The 27490-nt window shown below is 49.7% G+C and overlaps 2 protein-coding genes across 2 annotated transcripts; both read left to right on the top strand.

Moving 5' to 3' along the window:
• Positions 1–66: 66 nt before the first annotated feature.
• On the top strand, positions 67–7116 carry LOC120383510 (zinc finger protein 250-like). Its single transcript, XM_039501681.1, has 4 exons — positions 67–206; positions 1255–1504; positions 2678–2724; positions 6102–7116. The coding sequence occupies exons 1-4, from the start codon at positions 67–69 to the stop codon at positions 6715–6717; spliced, it is 1053 nt and encodes a 350-aa protein (XP_039357615.1). The 3' UTR covers positions 6718–7116.
• Positions 7117–13775: 6659 nt separating this feature from the next.
• Positions 13776–27490, top strand: LOC120383981 (zinc finger protein RFP-like). The gene is made up of 7 exons (XM_039502315.1): positions 13776–14231; positions 17516–17611; positions 18655–18885; positions 19187–19209; positions 20563–20678; positions 22778–22837; positions 26880–27490. The coding sequence occupies exons 1-7, from the start codon at positions 13815–13817 to the stop codon at positions 27392–27394; spliced, it is 1458 nt and encodes a 485-aa protein (XP_039358249.1). The 5' UTR covers positions 13776–13814; the 3' UTR covers positions 27395–27490.

Below are 27490 nucleotides of genomic sequence, written 5' to 3'. Positions count from 1 at the left end.
GCCGGACAGAGAACCGGATGTTAAAGAGCCAGGCAGGTAGGAGAACAACTCTGGTCTGCTGGCCGGATGTGGCAGCAGGACGGCCCTGTCTCCCACCTGAGCAGCTCCCAGGATTCCCTGCCCCCCGCAGAGCCGCATGGTGGTCAGCCCGCCGCCAGCTCCGCTGAGCTCCAGCTTCATCCTGATGATTTGAGCGGCTGCCAAAGGTAAGAGGACTGGGCGCTTCAGGGTCGCCTGGGGCCGGGGCAAGTGGGGCAATTTGCCCCGGGCCCTGCAGGGGCCCCCGCCCCACGAGGATGCCCCTCCCCGCAGAGCCGCAGTGGCCAGCCCCCAGCCCGGCCCGGCCCCTGCCCCGGGGGGCCCCACTCGGAGGGAAGGTGAGAGAGACCCGGCACCCCGGGCTGCAGGGAGGTTTGGCCCCAGGCTGCTCCAGCAGATCTGGCTGCGATTCCCGCCCAGGGCCCGGGAAAGCAGCCGCCAGCCCCGGAGGGTGTGGGGCGGGGGGAGCCAGCCCAGGCTGGGGTCTGGGACAGTGACATGTGGGGGGACAAAAGGAGGGGAGAGCTGGGGCACAGGCTCTCCCAGACAGGGCAGGAATAGGGAGGGGCAGGGGGAATAAACATTCTTCCAGATATAGATTTTTCTAGCGCATTGTTTATACTTTTAATTCCCTGTTTGGGGTTCCCAGCCTTTGATGGATGCTCCATTTCTTTTGTGATCCATTTCAGGGATGTTCTTCCTTCTGACACATGGACTGATTTCTAGGGCCCAAGTCAAATAATTTTTAAACTGAATTGTTCAGTTTTTCCTTTGCATTGGTCAGTCCAGGGACACCGTACTGACCTCACCCTTTCCTTTATGTTTTCGCAGTGGACTAGCTAATGCAGGTTAGTTACCCCGTGGGCAAAACACCCTTGTTTTCTATAGACACAGACTATGCTGCTGAGTCTGATGTTAAATGACCCATTATTGTTCATGGGCTGAAAACTCTGATACTGATTGTGTGGCACTGCTGCTGCTCCTGTGCCAGGTGCTGCATTTGAATGTCTGCACCCGTTTGTGGGGGCGTCATGGAAAAGAAATTAAAACATTTAAAACTAAAGGAATTAGCAGAGACCTCCCCCCAAATCTATTTCCCATATTCCCATCCCATTAGCATCAGTCCACGCAGATGAGCCCTGAAGAAATAAAGGTGTGAAGTTAATGCACATGAATTCTAGGGCTTTAAACCCTTGTGTGGCTGCTCTCCTTCAGAAGTAAGGTGGCCTTAATTTCGACAGCGGTGGTCAGGGCAATCACAGAAGACTGCAGGTGTCCTTCCCCCAACACTGTAAATCAATGGTCCCCAACGTGGTGCCTGTGGGGGCATCTATGTGCGCCCGCATACTGGTCGGCGGACAAGCATCAGCTGAAATGCCACCGAAAAGCAGCGTCATCAAGTGGCGTCGCCGCCAAAACGCTGATCCTCGGTGGCTCGTCGTCCGGCGTCTGCCACCCGGAAAAGGTAGGGGACCACTGCTGTAAACCATCAGGTCTTTGATCACTTCTTGAACATTTTTAAAGTTTTCTGTAGTCCAGGTGTAACCCACATGCAGTTTTGCAGGTCGAAAGAGAAGGATCGAAGCTGTGAGGCGCTCATCTCATCTTCCTTGTGTAGAAATGCCATTACGCTATTTCACAGCTTTGGCCTGACAGAATTTCATGAAAGGGATCTGAGGTTGAAATGTAAGGTGATCTCGCTCCTCCTCTCTCCTGCAAAAGACAGGACCATCCTTCATGAGCAGGAGAGCGAAGGCCAGATAGTTTCATGGCAGATCCTGCTGTGCTGTACAGGGATCCCCTTTCATAAGCAACACAGACCAAGTGAGGGCACTTTTGTCCCACGAGAATGAACCAATTGATCCATAGTTTTGGTGCTTTAAACTGGAGAAACTCATAGACTTTAAGGTCAGAAGGGACCATTATGATCATCTAGTCTGACCTCCTGCACAATGCAGGCTACAGAATCTCAGCCATCCACTTCTATAACAAACCCCTAACCTATGTCTGAGTTACTGAAGTCCTCAAATTGTGGTTTGAAGACCTCAAGCTGCAGAGAATCCTCCAGCAAGTGACCCGTGCCCCATGCTGCAGAGGAAGGCGAAAAACCTCCAGGGCCTCTGCCAATCTGCCCTGGAGGAAAATTCCTGCCCGACCCCAAATATGGCGATCAGTTAAACCCTGAGCATGTGGGCAAGACTTTGAACTCAGCCTCTCCTTGCTTGCTAACCACACAGTAGCCAAACTACACTGGACTGTCACTAGAACGCGGGATTTGGGATCCATGCCAAGTCCCGCGTTCTAGCAGGGACCGCATTACAATGAAAATTAATGACGGTTACTAAATTTGGGATCTGCGACTGCGTTCTATTGGAATTTGCGTTATATAGACGGGTGTTTGAGAGAGGGTCCGGTGTATATCTCTTTCTAAGTAGGCACTGCCAGCCAGGAAAAGGTAACTTAGACAGACAGCAGTGTCTGTTACCCCTGTCGTACCTGGAGATGGTCATGTCAGTGAGTCTGACTGCCATGCTCACAAAGGTGTGAGAGCACAATCTGGCAGCTGTAACAAAAATATATTAAGCTTAGGGTTAGAGTCGGTGTCACTGTGAAATGTGTCCCCTACTGTTCTCTCTAGGACCAGGACTCCATCACTGTCGATATTGGGGACTCTCTGGAAGAACTGTGGGTCTCTAGAGAAATGCCCCTTCATCCCTCCCCAGGATCCCGATATCTCCTTTCTGTCTTTCCATTGACTTGTGGCTTTTATGGACGATGCCCCTATAGTGCTATGGCCGGGGGACGTGGAGGCTCTGAGGGGTGGGGTCTGGGGCAGGGAGGTTTCAGTGCAATGGGTTTTACTGGTCGGGCCCAGTGGGAGCAATCCGTGGAGTTCTTCATTCCCAGCAGCAGGAAGGGAATCGCACTCACTGCGGTAACTGATCACTGCGGTGTGGAATCCTGGTTCCCTGCAAAATCCCAAAGCCCTGGCTGTAGACAGGAGAGGTGTATAGTGTAAGGCAGTAACATTCCTGTTGTGCCTCAGGAGCCGCTCCCAGGGCAGAGCCCCCAGCCTGACCAGGACCCCCCTCCCACCCAGCCCCTGCCCATAGAGAGGGCACCGCTTGGAGGGAAGGTAAGAGAGACCTTTGTATTCCTCCCCAGGAGCGATGCCTCCCATCTACACCTGCAGGGGGAGATGGCTAAAGAGGTGCAGGGGGATGTGTGGGCAGGCAGGGGAACCAGGGATATGTTAGGTGGCCGGAAACAGGTGATGAGGATGCAGGGGGCAGCGAGGATGGGGCGATGCAGGGGACTCGGGCTGCAGGAGGAGAATTATGGGGCTGAGGAGAGTGGAGGACACAGTGAGGGAAGGGGAGATGTGGGGAGAGGAGGCTGGATGGGGAAGGGAGAGAGAGGCAGGGAGAAGGCAGCGGGGTGGGGAGAGATACAAGGACAGCTCTCTGACTCTGTGGGGTAGGAGAGAGTGAGGGGCTGCCCCTCCCAGCAACCAGTGGGAATTTTTTCCCCTGGAAGTGGTAAAACGAGCATAGGGGGTGGGCAGGGGTCTAACTGCTCAGGGGTCTGTGTCTCTTGAGTGTTCAGAGCTGCCCCAGGTCCTGGTCTGATTTCCCTGCAGCGTTTAGATCTCAGCCGCACCCAGTGTCAGACTAGAGTCACTGCTGGCTCTGGCAGGGGGTGAGTGCAGATAGGCTAATCAGATCAGCCTTTGCCTGCCTGTCCCTGGGGGCTGCCGGCGGCAGGGGGGAGTCCAGGGCAGCTCATTCTTCAGGCATTGCCACCAGAGGGCTCCGGCTGTTACTAAGGGGGAGGGGTTTACACTGCAATGGGGGGCAATCCCCCAAGTGGCCCCTTTGATTCTGCTCTTTTTCTAGTGTTTGGCTCAGAGATGCTGTTACTGGGAGAGTCTGAAGAGCCTGGTGGGAATCAGGGTGTGACATGGACTGAAGCCCCTTCTGTAACCTCCCCTATTACTCCTCTCGCCCCGACAGGCTGAGGAATCACGTCCACGTTTCGCTCCAGATAGTCCCGTCTTCCCGGAGACAGGGCAGGGAAATGGCTGTGATGGAGCCAGCTCAGGAGGATTTTCAGGAGCTGCTGGGGAAGGAGAGGCAGGGAGGAGACAGGGTCTGATAAACCTGCTGATTTTCTGAGTAGGCCCATTAGCAGCAGAGAAGGAGGCAACATTCCCATATTTGTCAAACAGGACACAACCACCTGGGCAGAGCTGGGAACATTTTCAAGGCTCCCAGTGCTGGAGTGAGACCCCACTGGCCAGAGGCTGCTGTGAAATACGCAGGGAAGCTGTCGGGATTCCTGTCCCTGTCCCCGGCTCAGAGCTCTGCTTCCCGTATCAGCCTGTGGCTGGCAGGCGTGTGGGAAATGAGAAGACCCTGCCCTGCTCCGTGTGCTGGGGGGACAAGGAGCTCTCACCTTCTCCCACCCCTGAAGCCTCCTGGCTGCTCTGAGCAGGGTGGGGGTGGGATTCTGCAACTGCCCTGCCCGCAGCCAGCCCCACATCCCCTGCCCTGCAACTCTGGCCCTCCCAGAACTTCACTTTTCCCCCCTCCTTTCCTGTGACTTGTGGGATTGTGGCTGAGGCAGCAGGTGCTGAGTAGGGGACTCTTGTTTCAGATGCCGGTGACCTTCGAGGAGGTGGCTGTGTATTTCACCCAGGGGCAGGGGGCTCTGCTGGACCCCGCTCAGAGAGCCCTCTACAGGGACGTCATGCAGGAGAACTACGAGACAGTGACCTCGCTGGGTAAGGGATTCCCGTCCCCTCGATTATTAGAAAGTGTAGGGCCTGTATTGCTGATGCTGGTTATGTTCTTCCCTGGTCAGTTAGGTTTGAGGAGAATTTGTCTCATAGTCCAGAGCTGCAGTATGAGGGAGACGTGCATCTCTGTACCCGCTCCAATGGGACCACAGTGTCAAAACCTAATGGATATGCTAAACCATTCCCACCCACCACCACCGTTCAGTGGGGAAAAAGTTGTGCATTGTCCAGTCTGCATTATTTCTCATTCATACACAGCATCACTGTTCACCACCCTCCCTGGGACTAGCTCCAGCCATGGGGAGGGCTCTGGGCTCCGCAGGTTTAGAAAGAGGCAGGGGTTTAATTCTACAGCTGTGTGTTTGTCAGCAAGGCCCCCAGAGTGCACAGATCCCGCAAACTCCTAGCGAGGGTGTAATAATTCCCCCCACCTCCCCAGACGTCTGCCTCCCCCAAGGGGGCTCAGTGACCCTGTTCCCGTCCTCTTGGATTCTGATTCCTCCAGCACAGCACCGGGGCATGGAATGTCCTTTCTGACAGATGCTCTCTCAATCTTCCATGCACCCTGATCTGGTCTGATTTCACCCCCTGTGCAGGATTCCCCCTTCCCAAACCTGAGCTGATCGCCCGGCTGGAACGAGGGGAAGAGCCATGGCTGCTCGATCTCCAGGTCTGCGAGGAAAGAGAGATCCCGAGAGGCGCCCACACAGGTGAGGACTGACACAGAAACCATTTTGCTAATGGAGGAGAAAGTTGAGAATCCCCAAAATATGGTGTGAGTGACGCCCTCAGTCCTTCCTCATCTCAGCCATATCGCTCACTGTTTTCCACCCACCCTGTTAGCTGCAGGAGTTTCCTTCCCAGTTTTCCTTCCCTGTGAGTGTTTGGGTGGGAAGTCGCGGCAGAATCCAATTGCTCAGTGTTAACGTGTTGGGTTTTCCTTCTGTGCTATTCCTCTTTCTCCCCAGCACAATGACTCCAGTCTGGATTGAGGGAATGAGAATGAGGAGGGGAATCATAAGGAGGATGTTCCTGGTGAAGTGGATGAATGTATTATATGTGGGGGAGGACCCAATGACTCCACAGCCCAGCAGACAAATCCCAATGAAGAGAAACCCTATCAGTGCCCCCAGTGTTGGAAAGGATTAATTCTGAGATCACAGCTTGTGACACATCAGACAATCCATACTAGAGAGAAACTCCTTCAATGCTTGGACTGTGGCAAAAGCCTCAATAATTGCTCAGACCTGAAAAACCATGGCAGAAGCCACACAAGAGAGAAACCCTCTCAATGTCTCGAGTGCAAGAAATCTTTCTACTGTAAGTCAGCACTAATAACACATCAGAGAATTCACACAAGAGAAAGACCCCATAAGTGCTTGGGCTGTGGGAAAAGTTTCACACGGAGATCAGACCTCATTCAGCATGGGAGAATCCACACAGGAGAGAGACCCCATAAGTGCTTGGACTGTGAGAAAAGTTTCAGATACAGATCAGTCCTTCTTTCACATCTGAGAACCCACACAGGAGAGAAACCCCATAAGTGCTTGGGGTGTGGGAAAAGTTTCATGTGGAGATCCACCCTTGTTTTACATCAGAGAATCCACACAGGAGAGAGATCACATAAGTGCTTGGACTGTGTGAATAGTTTCAGGTGGAAGTCAAACCTTATAAGACATCGAAGAATCCACACAGGAGAGAGACCCCGTAAGTGCTTGGACTGTGGGAAAAGTTTCATATGGAGATCCGCCCTTGTTTTACATCAGAGAATCCACACAGGAGAGAGACCCTATAAGTGCTTAGACTGTGGGAAAAGTTTCACACAGAGATCAAACCTCATTAAACATGGGAGAATCCACACAGCATCTAAAATTCTGTGACCCATGGCCAGAAAGGGTGAAGCAACATGCAGGCTAATTGATCCAGTTTCAGCCTTTAGAGACATCCTTCGTAAGTGTGTAAATGGTATTTAGGTCCTTTCCATGTTCTACAGGCTTGAGCTTTGAAATGAAAACTTGTATTCCTAAGGAATTGGAAGAAGCTGGTAACTATAGTAGACTGTTTACCCGTGTCTTGTTGGAGGTTAACAATGTAACCAAACGGGTTCCTCTCTAGGGGTGTATTCTGTTAATTCGGAGATCAAAAGGAAATATTAACATTTAGCTAAAACTTGGGTGTAATACTGTCATTCTCTGCATGTCTCTTTAAAGTTTGTGGTAAACAGTCTATGAACTGCTTAATGGATAATTGCCTCATGTTAATCCATGTAGTTAATTGCCGGTGATGTTTACTAAATACAAGGTTACTTCAAAAGCCTATTGTTCACCATAGGACTTCGTGCTGTTGAGAGGCTGCAGAAATCTGTATAAAAACTTTTGGGACTTGATCCTTTTCTCTCAGATTCTTAAGCTTTATTTGGGGGTAGTTTGCGTCGTAAGACAGAGATCTCCAGTCCCCTCTGGACTGCCCTGACATCGAACATTTGGACATTAGACTAGAACCTGATGAAATGATTCTGAAAGGGATTCTTCAATTCTAAAGCACCATCTCTGCAGTGAAACTGCCCTAAGGACTCTATTCATGTCAGTCTGTATAATGATCAATACTCTCTCTCTTTTCTTCTTTTAATAAATTTTACTTTAGTTAATAAGACTTGGCTGTAAGCGTGTATTTGGGTAAGAACTGAAACATTCATTAATGACTTGGGATTGGTAGAACTTTTTAGATGATGAACAAGATGTTCAGTAATCCGCGTTAACTGGGCTGTCTGGGAGGAAGCCCAAGGCTGGGTTGTTTTAAGGCAGGGGTAGTCAATAAGCAGTCTGTGAGCCAAATGTAGACAGCCAGATGCTTTTGACTGGACCTCTGAAATCTTTTTATCTATTGTTATCATTAGTGTTGTGGTTTTTTTAATTATTATTTTCTCTGGCGTGTGGACCTTGTCTATACGTTGACCAAGACATTTTGACCTTGACAAAAAAGAATTGACTAACTGTGGTCCTTTACTCCCTGTGTAAGGGATTCCCATTCCCTTGGTTATTAGAAGCCGTGGGGTCTGTGTGTCTTAATCTGGTCAGGTTCTTCCCTGGTCAGTTAGATCAGAGGCGAATGGGTTCCATAATGCAGAGCTGCCATGTGAGAAAGGCTTGCATCTTTGTACCCCCTTCAGTGGGATTCGGTGTCACAACCTAATGGACGTGCTAGTTCATCCCTCCAGCTTTTAGGAGGACAAAATTAATTCATTGTCCTGTCTGTGTTGTTTTTCAGTTGTAAATAGAATCCCTGCGCATCTTCCTTCTGGGCTCTGCAGGTTTAGAAATAGGCAGGGGTTGAACTCCAGAGCTATGTGTGTGTCAGCAAGGCCCCCAAAGAGCATGGATTCTGGGAACTCCTAGTGAGGGCATAACAATTCCCCGCACCTCCCCACACGTCTGCTTCTCCCAAGGGGGCTCAGTGACCATGTTTCCGACCTCTTGGGTTCCATGATCACCCAGAAGAGCACAGGGAGAAGTTCCACTCACATAATGTCCTTTGTGACAGACACTCTCTCAATAATCCAGGCACTCTGATCTGGTCTGGTTTTATCCCATGAGCAGGAGGTCCCATTCCCAAATCTGGTCTGATCACCTGGCTGGAATGAGGGGAAGAGTTGTGGGTGCCTGATCTCCAAGCCTGCGAGGAAAGAGAGATCTCAAGAGGCACACGTACAGGTGAGGACTGACACACAAACCATCTGGGAAGTGAAAGAAAAAGTTGAGAATCCCCAAATATGATGTGAGGAACCACCCTCAGTTCTTCCTCATCTCACCAAGGGCAGGACTGTAGTCAGCAGATATTGCTCACGGCTTTCCACCCGTCCTGTTAGCTGCAGGAGTTTCCTTCCCAATTTTCCTTCCCTGTGAGTGTTTGGGTGGGATGTGGTGGCAGAATCCTATTGCTTGAGTCTTTGAAACTATGTTGTATTGGGTTTTCCCTCGGTGCTATTCCTCTTTCCCCCCAGCACAATGACTTCTGTCTGGATTGTCTCTCTCCCAGCAGGTGCTGAGAGAGACAGTGAGAACGAGGAGGGGAGTAATCATCAGGAAGCTCCTGGTGCAGTGGAACCACAGGGGACATTTGTGGGAAGAGCTGCAGGGAATTTTTTCCAGTGTATGGAACAGGGAGAAGCGTGGGGAAATTGGCACAGGTCAGAGAGGCTGCTGGGAAACCACCCAAGGAAGAAAGTTGATGAATCCATTAAATGTGCAGGAGGAGACAAGAAGAGAAACCCGGCCACTGCCTGCAGTGTGGGAAAGGATTCATTCTGAGTGAACAGCTTGTTACACATCTGTCATAAATAAACAGATCAGGGTTAAGGTCTCTTTTACCTGGAAAGGGTTAACAAGCTCAGTAACCTGAGGAACACCTGACCAGAGGACCAATCAAGGGACAGGATAATTTCAAATCTCTGTGGAGGGAAGCCTTTGTCTGTGTTCTTTGTTTTAGTTTTCTGTTCTCTCTTTGGATCTAAGAGAGGCCAGACATGTCTCCAAGTTCTCCTGGAGTAGTTCCTACTATCCAATAGTAAGTATTAATTAGAAAGGCTGATTAGTCTTATAATTTGATTTCTACATTTGCAATTGTGTGTTTGCTGAAGGAAATTCTTTATTTCTGTTTGCTGTTACTCTGATTATTCTGAGGAGGAGGGAGGGGAAGTCTCTCCAGTTTTTATAAGTTAAACCCTGTATTTTTGCATCCTGGTAATACAGAGAGAGTGTACTTTTTTTCTTTCTTTAATAAAATCTTTTCTTTTTAGAACTTGATTGATTTCTTCTCTTGTTTGGATTTTAAGGGAAGGGGAGGGGGAAAAGTGAATTCCTGCTTTGTTTGATTCAAGGAGTTTGAATCAAGGTATCTCTCTCTCTGGAGCAGGCTGGAAAGAGGGAAGGTGGGGGAGGAGAACTGGCTGTTTCTCTCTCTCTGGTGAGATTCAAGGAGATTGAATCTGTGTTTCCCAGGGAAAGTTTGGGGGAACAGGCAGTGTGTTACTCACTTAAAACGTAACTGGTGGCAGCGAGAACCAGATCTAAACTAGGATTTTAGTTTAGAGGAGTCCATGCAGGTCCCCATCTTGGAACCCAACAGCTCCAAGTGGGGAATAAACCTATGACAACATCAGACAATCCATATTGGAGAGAAACTCCTTCAATGCTTGGCCCCTGGGAAAATCTTCTCTAACCATGCTGACCTTAATAACTATCGGAGAAGCCACACAGAAGAAAAACATTATAGATGCCTCCAACTAAGCCACACAGGAGAGAGACCCCATAAGTGTTTAGACTGTGGAAAAAGTTTCATTTGGAAGTCAAACCTTCTTAAACATCAGGCAGTTCACACAGGAGAGAGAGACCCCTTAAGTGCTTGGACTGTGGGAAAAGTTTCATACACAGGCCAAACCTTGTTCAACATCAGGCAATTTACACGGGAGACAGACGCCACAAGTGCCTGGATTGTGGAAAAAGTTTCACTCAGAGATCAGGCCTTGTTACCCATCAGGCAATCCACACAAGAGAGAGCACCCTAGGCGAAACTTCCACTTTGCCCCCCCCCACATCAGTTCATTGAGGGGCAAATCCCAATAAGCCTTTATAAACCCCAGGGGCCAGCCGTGCCCAGGGGCTGCTCCCCAGACCAGGTTCCCCCCTCCCCACCCCCTGAAGTCCCCTGGAGAGGGCACAGCCCCCCCATGAGCCCTCCCCACCCCAGCGGCCCCCACCCCGAGTCCACTCACTGGCTTTGCCGGGCTTGGGCCGCTGCAGCAGCTCGGCAGGGAGGAGCCGCCATTTTGGGGGCTCCTGCAGCAGATGCATGTGGGCAAAGGCCCCTGTGCACCCCCACAGCTCTCCCCTCACCACACTCGGGCTCTGCTGCTCCCGGGAGTGTGAGCCGCTGCCCCTCCCGGAGCAGGCTCAGGGCCCCGCGCCTTTGCAGGGCTCCTGCCCTGTGCGCCGCGCCGGCTCCTCCATGGCTGGGGCTCACTGCCCCCACAAGCCGACGCTCTGGCTCTCCGGTGCCTCCGGAAGGCGGCTCCTCCCTGCCGAGCTAGGGCACTTTTTGGTGCCCCAAGGCCACCCTTAGGATTTATGGGGCCCTATGTGGTATTATTAAACTGGTGCCCCTATGTCCCACGGCAGCCTGAGCTCGCAGCCTGGTGGGGTGAGGGAGGCTCAAGGCAGCAAAGGATAATGAGACGCCCAGCCTGCCTCATGGTGACAGAGAGTCACAGTTCCCTGCAGAGACCCCTGTGCCCTCTCCCTCCGCAGAATGGACATGCACAAGGTAGCTAATTAAAAGCACTAAACTTGGGAATAAAAAATGTCCGTCACAGGTTTTTTGATCTGCCCTGAAGTTTCAGACATTTATTTGCAAAAACTTCGTAGTAAGGGCGAGTCAGCTGGCTTGCTGAATACAACATTAAATGGTATGGAATACATGATGCAGCTCTTCTCTGTTTTACATTTTCTTAATCAGTATTTCTAAGCTGATTTTATATTTTAAATGTACTCTTAAGCCTTCATAAAGTAATCATTCCAGATTACTACATATTTAGCTCACTGAAACAGACATTATTTTCAATTAATCAGTCACAGAGGTTTAGTGTGTTCAGAACAATGTTCATTGCTTTTAGAAAAAGGGAACAGTAATTTACTGTGTGATTTCCATAACAATGCACATGTTTATGAAATTTCACCAACTTTAAAAAAAATGTTTCCAAAGATTTTAGGCATAACAAAGGATTTTATATCTCACAAAGGTACTGATTTTGCTTAAAACTAGTTCATCAGATAGTCAGAAGTAAAGAAAGGGAAACTCTTTGTCCAGCTATCTGGAAGCAAAGGGCAGTTGCTTCCTTCGGGGGGGGGGGGGCAAGGGGGTGAAGGGAGAAATGGATGGACAGAAAGGACAGAAAGCCTTTGGAAGTAAGTTTTTTTTTTACTATAATAATTAAAATGTATATTTTAGCTAAGGGTGGTCTTTTGAAGAATTTATTTTAAAAAATCATGTCTGAAGATCCAAGCATTTAAGAGTAAAGGTGACTGTGCATCTAAAAATCTATGCAAGGATTTTTTAGAGATGTGATTTTATAATCTTCACCAAGTCACTAATGAAATATTTTTAAAGCAAATTTTAAACTAAGGTCCTGTAGACTGACATGTTCTGAGTAAATATTACAGTCCTGCACAACTGTTTTTGTCAGTACATTCAGGCTTTGGCTATACTTGCACTTCAAAGCGCTGCCGCGGCAGCGCTTTGAAGCGATAAGTGTAGTCAAAGCGCCAGCGCTGGGAGAGAGCTCTCCCAGCGCTGTCCGTACTCCACCTCCCTGTGGGGAATAACGGACAGCGCTGGGAGCCGCGCTCCCAGCGCTGGGGCTTTGACCACACTGGTGCTTTGCAGCGCCGCAATTTGCAGCGCTGGAGAGGGTGTGTTTTCACACCCTGCTGCAGCGCTGCAAATTTTCAAGTGTAGCCAAGGCCTCAGAAACCTACACTATATACCAGGGAGTTGGCAAATGCCTGTAAAATGGCTTCATTACCCCTTGAATGGCTGTTTAACAGTTTCAGTGTTGTGCTAATAGGTCTGGCAGGCTGGAGACTTTTTGTCTTTTAAGTACTAGATCCCCTTCCCAGGAAGACTCAGAGCCTGCAGGAAGGGTCAGAACAGGGATAGGAAAACTAGTTGGGTGGACACCAAGACCCAGTGGAGCCACAAATTTTCAGGTGCCCTACCCAGCTGCCTATGCCTAAGGACAGCCCTGGGTGCCCCCAACCACTTACTGCCCTAGGCCACTGCCTAGTTTGCCTAGTGGTTGCACCGGCCCTGTTCTGATCTCAGATCCACTCTGCCACAATAGAGTCCTGGCTGCAGTGCCCAGCCACAGGAAGCAGCAGCAGAACGAAGGTGTGTGACTGATGGCTCCTGATCTCCAGCCATTCATTCTCCAGCAAAACAAGGAGCAGTGTCAGCCTTCCCCTGTAAGAAAATAATTTCAGCTCACAGCATCCAGCTGCAGGAATGTAGGAATTCCCAAGTGCACTGCATTAAAGAGTCTTCAAAATTGTATCCCACTGCATGACAGCCCTTGTAACCAGCCACATCCCTGGCAAGCTCTCCTTTCTCACCACAGCTGGATTTCCATGTCTGCTCCCAGGTGGCTGCCCCCCCCCAGACTCTCCCAGGCCCCCTCTGTCTGTCTCCAGATCCCCTCCTGCAGCCAGGCTGGACAAGTGGCCTGAGAGCCTTGGGGACAGAAGATCTCTGGTTAGCCCATCCCCTGTACAGCGCAGGAGCCCCAGCGCCAGCTCCCCTCCCACCTGCTGCCATCTGCAGAGAGCCAGGAGTCCCCGAGAGCTGGGGAGACTGTGCAGGGAAACAGAAGCAGGAGCCGCCAGGCTAAGAACAGGGGTGACGGCTGCTCTCTTGGCCAGCGCACCCAGCACTGAACCAGGGATCCCTAGAGCTAAAAGCACAGGCTGCCCCAGTTTATGCTAAATATTCAACCCTTTGTAACTGTACCAGCTCCACACACACACCCCAGTGGGTTACACAAGCACCAGAGAGATATGGGTTCTAAGGAGGCTGAAGGCCAGGTAGGGAACAGGCAGTAGGAGTCAGCAGCTGGGATTCTCACCCTCCTTGCCAGGCTGCCCCATCAGATCCTCATGTCAGGCAGTGAAACCCCCAGTCGCTCGTTACCCCTTTTTGAGCCAAGGGACTATTCCAAAGTTTGGGGCCTGGCACATGTTTCAGAGGAGCTGATGACAATTTGGACTCATCACACTTCATTCAAAGGCTCTTTACAGTCCGCAGAGAAGAAATCACATGAGACTGCACCCAGAAAGGAAACGCCTAATGGTACAAAGTTCAATCAGCCCATTTCTGAGAAAAAGAAAGTGAAACTAAACTCCTCTCTTGTCGCTTTCCTGCACTAGACGCCATGGCTGCTGCGAATCCAGCAAAAACGCTCCAGGATGAACTGACCTGTTCCATCTGTCTGGAGTATTTTAAAGATCCGGTGTCTCTAGACTGTGATCACAATTTCTGCAGAGCCTGCATCACCCAGTGCTGGGAGGGATTGGCTACCAACATCTCCTGCCCTCAGTGCAGAGTGACTTTTCCCCAGAAGAACCTCAGGCTGAACAGGCAGCTCAGGAATGTTGTGGAAGCAGCCAGAGAACTCGGGTTGTCCTCAGGGAGGGAACCAGAAACAGAGAGACTGTGTGAGAAACACAAGGAGCCTCTAAAACTGTTCTGCAAAGAGGACAAAATCCCCATCTGCCTGGTGTGTGACAGATCCAAGGAGCACAGAGCTCACACCGTCATTCCTGCAGAGGAAGCTGCCGAAGAATTCAAGGTAGGAAAATAACCTATTGTTATTTTTATAACCAGAGCCTTGGGGAACTCACCTTCCCCCAGCATTAGAGTTTCCGTTAGTCCCAGACAGCCACTCAGTGAGCTCCACTGGAGAGGAACGAGTGATTTCAGACCTAAGTAGGTTACCCAGCAACTGGGAATCCTCCCAAGGCTCATGCAGGTGGAGAAGTGTGGCCGTCCATAAACATCCTAAGGCTGACATGTTGGAGTGAAGGGGACTGATGAACCTGCACCCCCCCTCCTGCTCCCCATACACAAAGTCCTGAGCACTGAAGGACCCCACCCTTCTCTGTCTGCCCTTCCCCACTTCCACCACCTCCCAAAGCTATAAACACCATGTCCGTGCTCCCCCTCTCCTGGGGGCTGAGGGAGCAGTAGGATGTAGCTGGGGCTGTTCTGTTGGCACTCATCCTCTTCAACCTTTTCCTGAAGAGCTCCTCACACAGACAGGAAGGGAGTCCCACCCTCATGAAACTTTCGGGGGGGGGCACAGGAATGGAGCCCCCATCCTGCAACCATAGGTGCTGACTCCGTGGGTGTTCCGGGACTGGAGCACCCATGGGGAAAAATTGGTGAGTGCTCTGCACCCACCTCAGCTCACCTCCACTCCTCCTCCACCTCCTCCCTGGAGCATGTTGCGGCTCCGCTTCTCCCCACTCCTTCCCAGTGCTTCTTGCCATGAAACAGCTGATTCATGGTGGCAGGCACTGGGAGAGACGGGGGAGGAGGGAGAACATGACACACTCGGGGAAGACAGAATCCACACAGGCGTTTTTGTGGCCAGTAACACCCCTGCTCTCCCAGCAGTGACTCCCAGGTCTTCTAGTCTGGAGTTCAGCCTTACCACCCTGAAGAAAATCCAAGGCTTTCTCCCTCTGGCTTTCCATAGGCCTCTGTTTTACTTACCCCAGGCCTGGTTGGATTACATGATACCCCCCTCTCCCCTGATCACTGCTCCTTCATTGTCCTTGCCTGGGGAGGAGAACTGGTTTATCACAGGTGGGGCTGAGACCACTCTCTCTTTATAGGGCCAGACACCCTGTGACCAGCATTGTTCCTCTTCCACATCTCCTGAGGCCACAGGGAGAGAGTCCTAGGCCTGCAGATTTCAATTTGGAGATTTTGGCCATAGATTTCAGTGTGAAAACCATAGGCCCATAAAGATTTCCATCTTGACATTAATAATGACAATAATAATTTATAATCAATAGAATGTACTGATTTCTACTGCAGTGGCATCTCTGGGTCCCAGTGAGAGATTAGGGCCCTGTTGTGCCAGGCACTGTACAGAGATAGAATCACAGAATGTCAGGGTTGGAAGGGACCTCAGGGGGTCATCTAGTCCAACCCCTGCTCAAAGCAGGACCTAATCCACTAGCCGTCCTGCTGTCCGCTCCGCTCTCCCATGCCTCTTCGCTAGCCGTCCTGCTAGCCACTCACCAACTTGTCTTCAGCCTCCCCAACTTAACGCAGCTCTCAGTGATCTCAACTCTTAGTAACTTCAGCACTCAGTGAGTTTAGCTGGTAGCAGGGGAGCCTCAGTGCTGGTGCACCACTAGCCCAAGGTAGGTCTAATGCTTAGACCCAGGTATCAGAGATTTCAGCTCTGCAGCATGTAACAAGACTCCTAGTGGAGTCAAAGTTAGTTCTGTTATTGCACAGTGGAGAGAGGAGGGGTCAAAGTGGTGTTTAGTGTCCTTAGAAGGGGCCCACACTACCAGGTACACATACGTCCCCAGTCCCAAGTCAGGCAAAGAGCCCACAGTCACAGTCGAATGAAGACGACATTCAGCAGGTGGATAAAGAAAGAACCGGGGCTGGGAGTGGGGGACACATAAAGAGGGTGGTGTTTGTATACACTGGCAATCGCAATATGTCATCAGGGTGGTCACGATTCCATATTTCAAAGCTGTCCATTTTCCATGGTGCAGACTTAGGTGCCTGTACTTTTCTATGGGGAATGTTTTAGGTGATGGAGTGGTAGCAGGCATGAGCGGGAATCCATGGCCCAGTCTCCCTCTCTCCTGGAAGAAACTTCAGAATCAGGGTTAGTGAGTTGAGACCCCCTTGGGTGCTATTTCCCAAATGGTGGCTTGTGACCCGCCAATAAGCTGTGGGAAGTCGTAGATGGATTGTGGGCTTGGTGCGGAGGGGCAGCCCTGTGGGGACAGGACTGGTAGCTCCTGTCCCGCAGAGCTGAGTCCAGCTCTCCACAGAGGGATCCTGTGGAAAAATTCCAGCATGAACCTATTTGTCCTACCTGTCTGGAGTATTTCAGAGCACCTGTCACTCTGGAGAGTGGGAACATTTTCTGCCAAACCTGCATCACCCAGACCTTGGAGTAAACAGCTATAGCCGTGTCCTGACTGAGCAATAATTAAGAAAGGCCATTAGAGGGAAAGATGCCTTGATAAAGGTGGCAGACCCTGCAGGGAGATGATGTTTCGCACTGGGATTCTGAACTCCTGTGCTGCTCCACAAGGGGTTAAACTCAGATGCTGCCGGCCTGCACTAGAGGAGATCACTGGGCTAAACGCTGTGTGGATTCCAAGCACCTTGAGTCCACACACAAAATGGCCCCAGACAGCGCAGGTCCATGCCAAGTACCATGGGGATTAGACTGGGTTGCAGCAAAACTAAGAACCAGCCAAACTGGTTCCACTAATCCTCACACTGCTCTCCCACAGTGCGGCATTTTGAAATCTCTGAAACTCACTGCTTCTGGGAGCTGAGCCGGGGAAGAGGCACCCAGGCAGCCCTGCCTCTGTAAGGGTCAAGGACAGAACTAGGGCAAACCCCGACTGTTCTTGACAACAATGAAAACATCTAATGTGGTTAGCCCTAGTGCCCAAGCCAATTCTATCCACCCAGTCCAGTCCCCAGGGGTCCAGGGCTGAAATTCAGTGGAAATTGGGCCCCTTTGAGAATCCCAGTCCATATTTCAAGCCCTGGAGTTTTCTGAAATTTGTATCACTTTGTTTGTTAAGCCTCCTCAAAAACAGAATATTTCACAGTGAAAGAAAAATCCAAGGATGTGACGGCAGTGTCATGTTGGTATAAATCAATGGGGGGAAAAGGTCAAACAATGAAACACTCCCAGCATCCATTAATATGACTTCAATTCCTTGGTATCTCTGTTATTGTAAACCTACTGGGTTTTCCACTCATCAGTAGAGTGTCCATTTGTGTTGGAAAAGCTCTCACCCTCACTCTCACTCCTAACAATAAAAATAACATCACTCAACTCAGTTTCTGTTTCTTCAGGAGAAGATTCAAGCCCATTTGAAGATGCTGAGGGAAGAGAGGGAAAAGCTCCTGGGATTTAAAGTGAGCGGAGAGAAGAGAAGCCAGGAATATCTGGTAGGGGCCTGTCATTATTAACCTGCATTTGTAATGAGCTGGATAAAGGGCATTCTGAATCAGAGCAATAACAAGAGGCAGGGGCAATCTAGAGGCCCAATTATGTTTTATCTCAATCAGTTGGGGCGGGTAAAGCAGAAATCCGTTAAGTGGGGAATAATCACAAGTAAATCAAAATTAGTTGTTTTAGCAGGAATTACCACTTAGGCCTATACCATAAACCAGTGGGTTTCAACCTTTTTGCATTTGATAATTTTGAATTTGGGTACAGAGACCTCTTTGGAAATCTATTTTCTGTACCGACCACAGGTTGAAACCGACTGCAATAAATTACTGTAATTATTATTCTTATCTATTGTATATTTACTACTGTTAGCTTAATTACACTCTCTTCATAGGAAACAATTTACATCAATGAAATAACAGAATATTGAATTAGAAAATCCAGTGCACTAAAACAAATCCCCACTGTTACACACTCACGCCTCAGTTTCACAGTTTTCATTGTCTGTTAGGCTCAGAGTTTGGGGGATGTTCAGTTATATCTTGAGGAATCCTCTTTGTTTACTGTTTTAAGTTCCAGCTTAAATAGAGACATGTTTCCCAGGCTGTGAAGTCTTCGTTTCTTGACTGAACAATTATCCCTCTGCTCATTTCTGGCTTACAGTCCCCTTGTGCTCTGACAATCTCTCCATTCCTGTCATTCACCTTTTATGCCTGAGGGTGTTGTCCAGATGTGTTGTTTTACAGTCCTTAGTATTTTCTTATTTTCACCACCCGCTGCTTTGGATCTCCATCTCCAAAGCCATTGATAATGCACTATCCAGACCATCTTAGACATGGGAACGTCCCTTTATGAGATTCTGGGGCCAAATGGAAAGGTGTGAGATAATTCTCTCTCTAGTAAGCACAGGATATTGTTCAGAGTCAGATGACTTAGAATTTGGAAAAAAATTCTCCCTCCTACACACTCAGCGCTCTATGAAAGGACCCCAGGCTCCACCCATGTCCCTGACCAGCCCTTTCCCTATTTTCCTTCACAGAGAAATACACAAACCGAGAGGCAGAAGATTGTGTCTGAATTTCAGCAACTGCGGCAGTTCCTGGAGGAACAAGAGCGACTCCTGCTGGCCCAGCTGGAGAAGCTGGACAAGGAGATAGTGAAGATACAGAATGAAAATGTCAGTAAAGTATCTGAGGAAATTTCCCGTCTCAGTAACTTAATCAGTGAGATGGAGGGGAAGTATCAGAAGCCAGTGACTGAATTGTTGCAGGTGAGACTGAGTTAGAAATACTCCAGATCCCAACACAGGGACAAGTCTGCTACTAAAACATGGGCACGGTAGTCCAGCAGTCAGCGATCACCATGTAACTCAATGTGTATGGCAGAGATGTGAATGACTACTATTTTTGAAATGTTACAGAAACTTTGATGTAAAAGATGGAAAAGCCTCAGCAAATGCATAGTCCTGGGCGAGATCACAGCCTCTTTTTCCTATCGTTGCTAAATCTCTTCCAGAATTCTAAGTGTGTTAGGTGGGACTGAAATTCCCTCTCTCTATTTCTCTCCTCTAGGATGTCAGAAGCACCTTCAGCAGGTACGTGGCTCTCGCTCACTCCCCCTTCACCATGTTGGGAAAGAGCTTGGAGATGATGTTACCACCCAGGGCCAGTGCAAGGAAGTTTCGCGCCTTAGGAGAAACTACCACCTTGCGCCGCCCTCCCCCAAGCCCTGCAGCAGCTCCGCCCCCCCATGACACCGCGCCCCCGCCCTGAGGCGCCCCCCGCGCGGCAGCTCCCTCCCCCCCGGGAGCCTTCTGGCACCTCCCCACCCCAGCTCACCTCTGCTCCAGAAGCCCTGCTGTTGCGCCCGTCACTGGGCTCGTGCCACGTGCACTAAGCAGAGCTGCGGAGCTCTGCCCAGCCGCCAGCACCCCTGCCGGCAATGAGAAGAATCACATGGGATGGGGCGGCCGCTGTGCTGGGAGGGAGAAGGAGTCTGAGCCACCAGCACACAGCCCAGGGGTTCCCCTGGGTCAGTGCGCTGCCAGCAGCCCAAATCCTTGGGCTGCCAGTGGCGTGCTGACCCAGGGGAACCCCTGGGCTGCCGGCGGTGGCGCCCTGACCCGGGGGAACCCCTGGGCGAGCTGCTGGCGGCTCAGACTCTCTCTCCCTTCCAGCGCAGCAGCCACTGAAAGGCTTTAAAAAAATATTGGGGGCGCGGCTTTTTGGCGCCCCCAAATGTTGGCGCCTTAGGCAACCGCCTAGTTGGCCTAAATGGTAGCACCAGCCCTGTTACCACCGCTTCTCCCCAGGGCTCTACAGGCAAATGTGTGGGGAGGGTCATATTTTGGATACAAATTTCTCTGATCAACTTCATCTTGAGGTTCTCACCCTTTTTTAGAACACTCTAGAATTCTCCATTCAGTGGGAAGGACTGACCTCAAGTATTTCCTAGAGATGTCACGTCCCTGGGGGACTGGCTGCCTCAGGATTGTAGGGATGGAATATGGGCCTGTCACTGCTGGGGCACAGGTCCCTATTCAGCCCAGGGCAGCAGTGGTCAAGACTCTTCTCCACCTGAAGGCTGTTTGGAGACCTGTGTGGAATGAGCTGGGGAGGGGGAGTTGATGTTTCAGTCTAGTTCCTAGTGGACAGATTTCTATACTTCGCATGGGAAGCTCCTCTCCCTCAGAGCATGGAGGCCAAGGATTTAATTGGCCATGGAGACTCATTTCCCCTTTTGTCACCAGAGCTGGTCTTTCGAGGCCAGAGCTGAATAATAATAATGGGACCTTTTGGGGGGAAGGTTTCACTGTCACGGCCTTGCACTGAGACTGGGAGAAGTAGAGGAATTCTAATTCCAGACCCATGAGAACAGAGATTCACTAGCAAGAATTTATAATGAGTCAATAAATGAAATATAACCATGTGGAATTGTTTCTCTCTAGGTCTGCAAAGGGGAAGTTCCAGCAGCCAGAGAAGATTTCTCCTAAGTTAGAATTAAGACTCAGTGATTTCTCCCAGAAAACTGTTGCTCTCATGGAGACTCTGAGGAATTTCAAAGGTACTGAGAAGGGACCTAGGAGGGGAAATTGGGATGTGCCGCTGAGACTGTGGGAATAGAATGGGTCTAGCCAATTGGTTGATAATTAGATGATGGATCTATTTAATTGTTGAGTGAGAATGCTACATACTTGGGGTCCAAGACACTCCAGTTGATTAATTCAAACCTTTATTTGTACCACAAACATGCCTTGCCATTGCAATTACTATTAAAGTAAAAAATTACAGACGTATTGAAAGAAGCAATGGCCAGTTACCTTCTTCTGCGGCATAGGTGGGTCACAGGGAATTTCCTGTGAAGTTCAGATTCCTCTTTACAGATCCAAATTATATATTTATTAGATTTTTCAATCATCTTGGACTGGTATAAATATTAAATATCTTATATAACTCATACAATAAACATTCATGAACTTTTTAATTGGCAGGGCTTTTGCTATACAAGCTATTTTCATGTTATTGTTCTCTTTTGTGATTGGTTTATTGCCACTGATTAAGTATTGGGCACTTTGATCCTGTTCTCGGCATAGGGGTTTTGGACTTTGCTAATTGCTCCTGCCCTGTACGTTTTGGGTGTCTGTTGTCCTTAAGCACATCGTGTGGTCAAAACATCTTTGTCCCACAGAGCAACTGATGGATACATCACTTAATAACAAGGTCCTTAAGGCAACATTTCCCTTATGTCCAGCAAACTGCTCACCAGGCCAAAGTCGAGTAGTTGGTACAAACACACAATCTCGGTCTGTCCAAATTGCTGCATAGGAAATTACCCTTGTACCAATTCTCAGTACTTAACTTAATAACTAGCGGAAAGCAGACAAATGGAGCAGAGGTAGCAGGGGCCCAGGCATCAGGACTTTTCACATGAATTTACCAAAGGTCACAACATTCAGTCCCAAATTCCCCAAAATGGCCTAATTGGGGGCACCTGGGTTTCTCTCTCCCCACTAGAGAGCTGCAGGGCAGGTGCGCCACAGCCATGTAGCCTCCACAGCTGGAGGTGGTGTCAGTGGAGCTGCAGATGCCCAACCCCTCTGAGAATCAGGCCCCAGGGGCCTAAAGCTCAGCACCCAAAATCTAGACCCTAAATGAAAAGCCATTTGTTAGAGCTGGATCCAGCCCATCACTGGGCTCTGGTCCCATAAGGCAGCTAGTCTGGTCCAAATGGGCTGGAGGGAAGGAGAAATCCCCTCCCCCATGGTGAGGGATCCCTCCAGCACAGGAGCCTCTTGTGCCTCCTCCCCAGCAGCTGCAGGCACAAGGCGTGTTCCTGAGAGGGCTGGGAGTGGAGTGGGGTTGGTGAGGGTGGGTGGAAGAGGGAGAAGGGTGGATGACAGACAGAGGGAGGTGGGCCATGTAAATCTGGGCCTCTGACACTCTGCACGGTGGGCAAGACACACGGGGGCCATTGTCACAGGGATGTAGCTCTGGCTGGCTTCAGAACTTCCTCAGCCTGTGCCAAGGTCTGCACCAGCCCCTGCAGCCACTGAACAGCAGAGTCACAAAGGGCCCCTCCCCTCTCCTTTTGCCGGTACAGGGGGGAATCTGGCCCATTGAGCCAACCTTCCACTGCCTCAATTTCTACTTTGATAAAATGGTTTTACTGTTATTTCTATTTCTGCCTATGGAGGACGAGGCCCCGTCATGCTGCTCTCTGTAGAGACGCTGAGTAAACAGACCCAACAGCTCACAATTAGAGCCAAGGTTTAGGAAACTCTCAACATCCCGTTAGTGTCAAAGGGACCAAAATGGGTAAAGTTACTTTTATGCCAAAGTCTTTGCAGGCTCTGGGTCTAGGTTACGACAAAAGGCACTAAGTCAATGAGACAAACCAACTGGAGTCTGAAGGGGGGAGGGGATGAGGAGGGGAAAAGCAAATCTCACTGACAGATTGTCTGTCCTGGGATAGTTGTGAGGCTGCAAGGATGTTGGTTCCATTGCTGGGAGATGCCTGAATGAGAGAGGAAAGAGATAGTTTCAGACCTTTTTATATTAAATATCTGAATGTTTCTCTTTCATAATTAAAATAAAGTTCTATGAGTTGAGAGTTATAAATATGAAAGCGTAAAATCTCATCTCCTTTCTCCTTCCCCCCTCCAGCCACTCTGCCGTCTGCACTAGAGACAAAAAGAGGAGGATCCCTAGGAACATTCAGACAGGGTGAGATTGCAGCTGGAGATTGTCTTTAAATTATCAGAAAACGTCTTCATAAGATTGTAGCTACAGTTATCAACCAAAGCAATACTGACCATGACACACGTGGCCCTAGAAACAACACACTGAACAGTGAGGAGCTCCCACGCTGAAATCACACAAACACTCCTGACACCAACCTTAGTGCTGAGTCCATGCCCAGGCTGCTGAACAGAAAATCTCTCACTGAGCAGCCTGTGAACAGAGCTCTCTGCCCTGAGGGCTGACATATCCCTCTGCTTTACCCCGGTACAGGGGGTCTTCCCGTCACTCTTCTCCAACATCCTGCCTGTCCTCTGGGCAGGGGTGGGCTCTCCCATTGGAGCTGCTCACTGCTTCCTGGATTGGGGAGACGCTCTCCCTGTGAAGCTGTCAGCTCCTCCCTTCTCTCTGGGCTGGGGATGGGGCTACCCCACCCAATGTCATTTCCTACTCTCTTTTCTTAATTGGCTCTTCCTACTCTGGCTGGGGAGTGGAGGCTGCATTTAGGGGAGGGAGCTTCCCTCTGGGGTTCAAAGCTGGTACCTGCCTCCTCTGCTTCCTCCTCACCAAAACCTTCCTGGCTGTGTCTCTGATGCTGGGAATAGAGCAGCCCCAGCAGAGGAGGCAGGGAGCTGAAGCCTCAGCAAGCAAATGAAAAACTAATGAAGTGGGTCTCATTACACAGACTGAGGAACTGCAGTGACATCTCTGTTCAGTCTCAGGTGCCCAGGACAGAGGCAGCTCCCTGGGATCCAGGCCTGTCCCAGCCAGGACAGGGCTGCTGGGGAGTGGGAGAAATGGTCCCAGCCTATGGCCGGCTGCAGTGAGGGGACAGAATCTACTTTGGCCACCTCTCAGCTCATCAGGCCGGGGTAGTAATCCTGTTCTCCCCGCACCTACAGCCCTAGGTGCTGGGGATTACCGAGGTCATGCCAGGTCACCTGCTGCACCTCCTGGCTCGAGTGAAAGGGCTGACATTGCATCCTGTCAACGTCTATGCCCAGACATCCAGCCTGGAGTGACTGCATTTCTTCCAGCAGGCATCCGCCTTCCTCGGTTCTTTAGATCAGGGCTGGCCCACAATATTTTGGCATCTGAGATGGGGAGCTCAAATGACGCCCCTATGCCCTCTCGCTTGGGCCAAAACTTTGAAAGGTCTCAGTTCTGCCTTCTTCCTGTTCTACTCCTCTCATGGTACTGCTCTGCTACCTACCCCAATAAAGGAGAACTAACAACTTAAAATGCCTTGTTCAAAAATTTTAAGTAACACTTTACTATGCAGACAAGAAAAGTTACATTTGCTGTTCAGACATTTGAAAGTTAACACTGGCATTTTTATCTGTGTGAATAATCAAAGTGGTGCTTTCCGTGCCTTCTTGGTTGCAAGGATTTTAACTGCTTCCTGCTGAAGGGCCAGTCTGGGCCAGCTCATGCTCTATTAAGATGGTTGCAAGACCGACCAGCCTCTCCTGTGGAGCGTAGATGTGTTTTATTAACTTCAGCTTGGAGAAGCTGTGTTCTCCACTGGCAACTGTTAAAAAAAGTATTAGAAGTATGAGCAGAGCAACAAAAGCATTTGGAAAGAGGGTGATCATCTTATTTCTGCACATTTATTCCAGAACAGCCTTTGGAGTTGATCCTGCTGAAATGTATCTTGAAAGGGCTTTCAGTTCATCACCTAAATCACTTGCATCAATATCGCACATGTCATCATGCATCAACACTGTCTCTAGTGACCTGCATTGCTGGTGTAGGTCTTGAGATATAGTGAGGAGTTTTGGAATATCATACAATATCCCAAATATACTGCTGTGTTCCTTGAGCTGCATTAAACGTTCTTCAACTGGCTGCATTGCATAATCTAGCACCTGGTAAAATAATTCAACTTTGAATTGTTGTTTGTGGGTCTCTTATGGGATTATTCCATGTCTTGTCATCAAAATGTCTTCTTCGGTGACTCTTGTATTCTTGAATGGGTGGGAAAATAGCTTCAGTGTGAAGTTCCTCTGCCAACTTCTGTGCACTCTTGAGAACGTTTTGAAATTCCTCATCTGACCGGTAAGACTGTAGGTATGAGTTTGCTTTGTCCAGTTGTTCCATTGCTCCAGATATATCAAGATCAACACCTTGGAGTCTCTTGCTTACATTTATTTCAAACAGTATGTCATGCCACAACACTAAGCCACACAGAAATGTGAAGTTATGTATGTTTCTGGTGGTTCCATTTCCCTCTGCCACGGTTCTCCCATTAACAGTTCCTGTCATAGCATTATCCTCCATAATGGCAACTGTGGCATCATCTATCTTCCCAATTTGGTGTTTGATAGGCTTTATCGCCTCCACTCGACTTTCCCATCATGTGGCACTGAGTGATTTCAGTGTCAGAGAGGATGTTCCCAGATGTTTCTTCAAAATTTCCCATTGATGAAGCTGATGCTGCATCACTGACCACCAAGTTCAATGAATGAGAGCTGGGACAAAAAAATCTCAAGGGTTTAACTCTCCGATCCATGTTTGCACTCCTCTGTTCTTTCCTCTCATGTTGGCACCATTATCGTAGCCCTGACCTCTCATGTCAGCTATCACAATTCCCATATCTTCCAGTTTTAAAGAATCACATTTGTCATACCAGTCCTGTAGTATCATCAATGTCAATAAATTCTAGAAGATGTTCTCTGATAGTCACCACTGTAGGGACATTTTTACAAGGTTCTACAAAACGCACCATTAAAGTAATTTGTTCCATATGGCTGATGTCAGGTGTGCAGTCCAGAAGAACAGAGTAATATCTTGCTGACTTCAGATCTGCCACAATCTTCTGTTTGACTTTTGTTGCCAGTAACTGTATGATCTCATTTTGAATTGTTTTTCCAAAGTAGTGGGGTGTGTACATTTCTTGGGTGGTGACTCTTCTGAGATGCTCCTGGAGTACAGCATCAAACTCAGACATCAGCTCCACAATTTTAAGGAATTTTTCATTGTTTGGCACATACAGCTGATCTGAAGTGCCACACAGTGCTAGGTTTTGGGTAGAAAGCATTCTCACAATGGTATGAGCCTTTTCAGAACATTTGGCAAGTAAAGAGACTCTGATGCAATCTTCTCTTAATGGTGATCATCTATGGTGGCCTTTAACAGTAGTCTCGTCTCAAGCTCTTTCCACCTATGGAATGCTCTCCGGTGATTTGCTGCCTTCTCATGGCATGCCAGATTTCTAGCCAGATTTTTCCAGTCCTTTGTTCCCGTAGAACCCAATGTGGCTGGAATATTAGACTGGAAGAGTTTGCAACACCACTCACATCCCCACTGGGGCCGGAAGGCTCACCGTGAACATTTGTGTCTATGTATCTCAGGAGAGTTCCTTCCTGCTTAGATAGAAAAGCTTCCTTTGCTTTCTTTCTTTTTCTGAATGCTGCCCCAGAGGGACATTTTCTTCTTTCACTCATGACTGCTGTTCTGTGCCAGCTAGAGTGGCTCTCAACACTCAGTTGAAGGGGACAAATAAGCAGGCTGGTAGCAGGGCCTGAGTGAGGGAAGATATCAGCATCTTAAGGGCCTAACTGGCTCCTACTACTTCAGTTGACTGCCTGTTCTCCTCAGGTGGCTTCATGGAAGCGGCAGGAAACAGGAAGCTCCCTGTCACTGAGAAGCTGGTGTTAATCAGTCAGGCTCCTGGGGGTGCTCGAGAGGTACATAAGAGGCTCCTCCTCCTCTCTCTCCCTGCAGCTCATGCTGCTTTCTGTTATTTCCTTTCCCCTTTTCTCTTGCCTGCCTGTTATGTCTCTTGTGTCCTCCTTCCTCCAGCACAGCACTCCATCATCTCTGTGCATGTAGAGCAGAGAGAATACATATGCACCAGCAGCAGACACAATTTTCTACACTCTGGGTCCTAGTGGCGCCCCCTCCCCCCACCCCCAGTCTGGCACCTGAGGCAACCACCTCAATTCACCTCTTGGTAAAGACCGTCCTATCCCAGCCTCCCCCCGGCCTGATTTCTTCCCCTAACGCTCTGATTCTCTCTCCCCAGTGAATGTGACTCTGGATCCAGACACGGCTCATCCCAACCTCGTCCTGTCTAAGGATGGGAAATGTGTGAAACGGGGACACACACGGCAGCAACTGCTCAACACCCCTGAGAGATTTGACACTGAGCCCTGTGTGCTGGGCTGTGAGGGATTCACCTCGGGGAGACATTGCTGGGAGGTGGAGGTGGTGGATGGACGACACTGGGCTGTGGGGGTGGCCAGAGAGTCTGTGGGAAGGAAGGGAGGGATCAGACGTAACCCTAAGGGGGGGATCTGGGCTGTAGGATGGTGGGGGGGTCAGTTCTGGGCTCTCACCTCCCCTGTGACCCCCCTGACCCTGAGCCGGGTCCACAGCAGAATCCGAGTTTGTCTGGACTGTGACCGGGGGCAGGTGACATTTATCGATGCTGGTGATGAGGTCCCGATCTTCACTTTCCCGCTGGGCTCCGTCCCTGGGGAGAGAATCCGACCCTGGTTCGGGGTGTGGTGGGGATCCCCACTCAGAGTATGTCCCTGAGAGTGGGGTATGCAGGAATATCCCACTGGGGATCCGGAAATCAGCCTTTCTAGCCTCACACACCCTGGTCTCTATGACCTTGGAGGACTCCTGTCT

This window comes from Mauremys reevesii, linkage group 15, assembly GCF_016161935.1.
Source record: "Mauremys reevesii isolate NIE-2019 linkage group 15, ASM1616193v1, whole genome shotgun sequence".
Classification (NCBI taxonomy): Eukaryota; Metazoa; Chordata; order Testudines; family Geoemydidae; genus Mauremys; species Mauremys reevesii.
This window is presented reverse-complemented; position numbering and strand designations above follow the sequence as displayed.

What these genes read in the sequence shown, in the direction of transcription:
- LOC120383510 (XM_039501681.1), top strand. Translation starts at nt 67, where the DNA reads ATGTGGCAGCAGGACGGCCCTGTCTCCCACCTGAGCAGCTCCCAGGAT. An exon ending in GCGTCTGCCACCCGGAAAAG is followed by an intron (nt 1,505 to 2,677) that starts GTAGGGGACCAC and finishes TGTTCTCTCTAG; the next exon opens with GACCAGGACTCCATCACTGT. An exon ending in GGGGACTCTCTGGAAGAACT is followed by an intron (nt 2,725 to 6,101) that starts GTGGGTCTCTAG and finishes AAACCATGGCAG; the next exon opens with AAGCCACACAAGAGAGAAAC.
- LOC120383981 (XM_039502315.1), top strand. Translation starts at nt 13,815, where the DNA reads ATGGCTGCTGCGAATCCAGCAAAAACGCTCCAGGATGAACTGACCTGT. An exon ending in CAGTGACTGAATTGTTGCAG is followed by an intron (nt 18,886 to 19,186) that starts GTGAGACTGAGT and finishes TCTCTCCTCTAG; the next exon opens with GATGTCAGAAGCACCTTCAG. An exon ending in GTCAGAAGCACCTTCAGCAG is followed by an intron (nt 19,210 to 20,562) that starts GTACGTGGCTCT and finishes GTTTCTCTCTAG; the next exon opens with GTCTGCAAAGGGGAAGTTCC.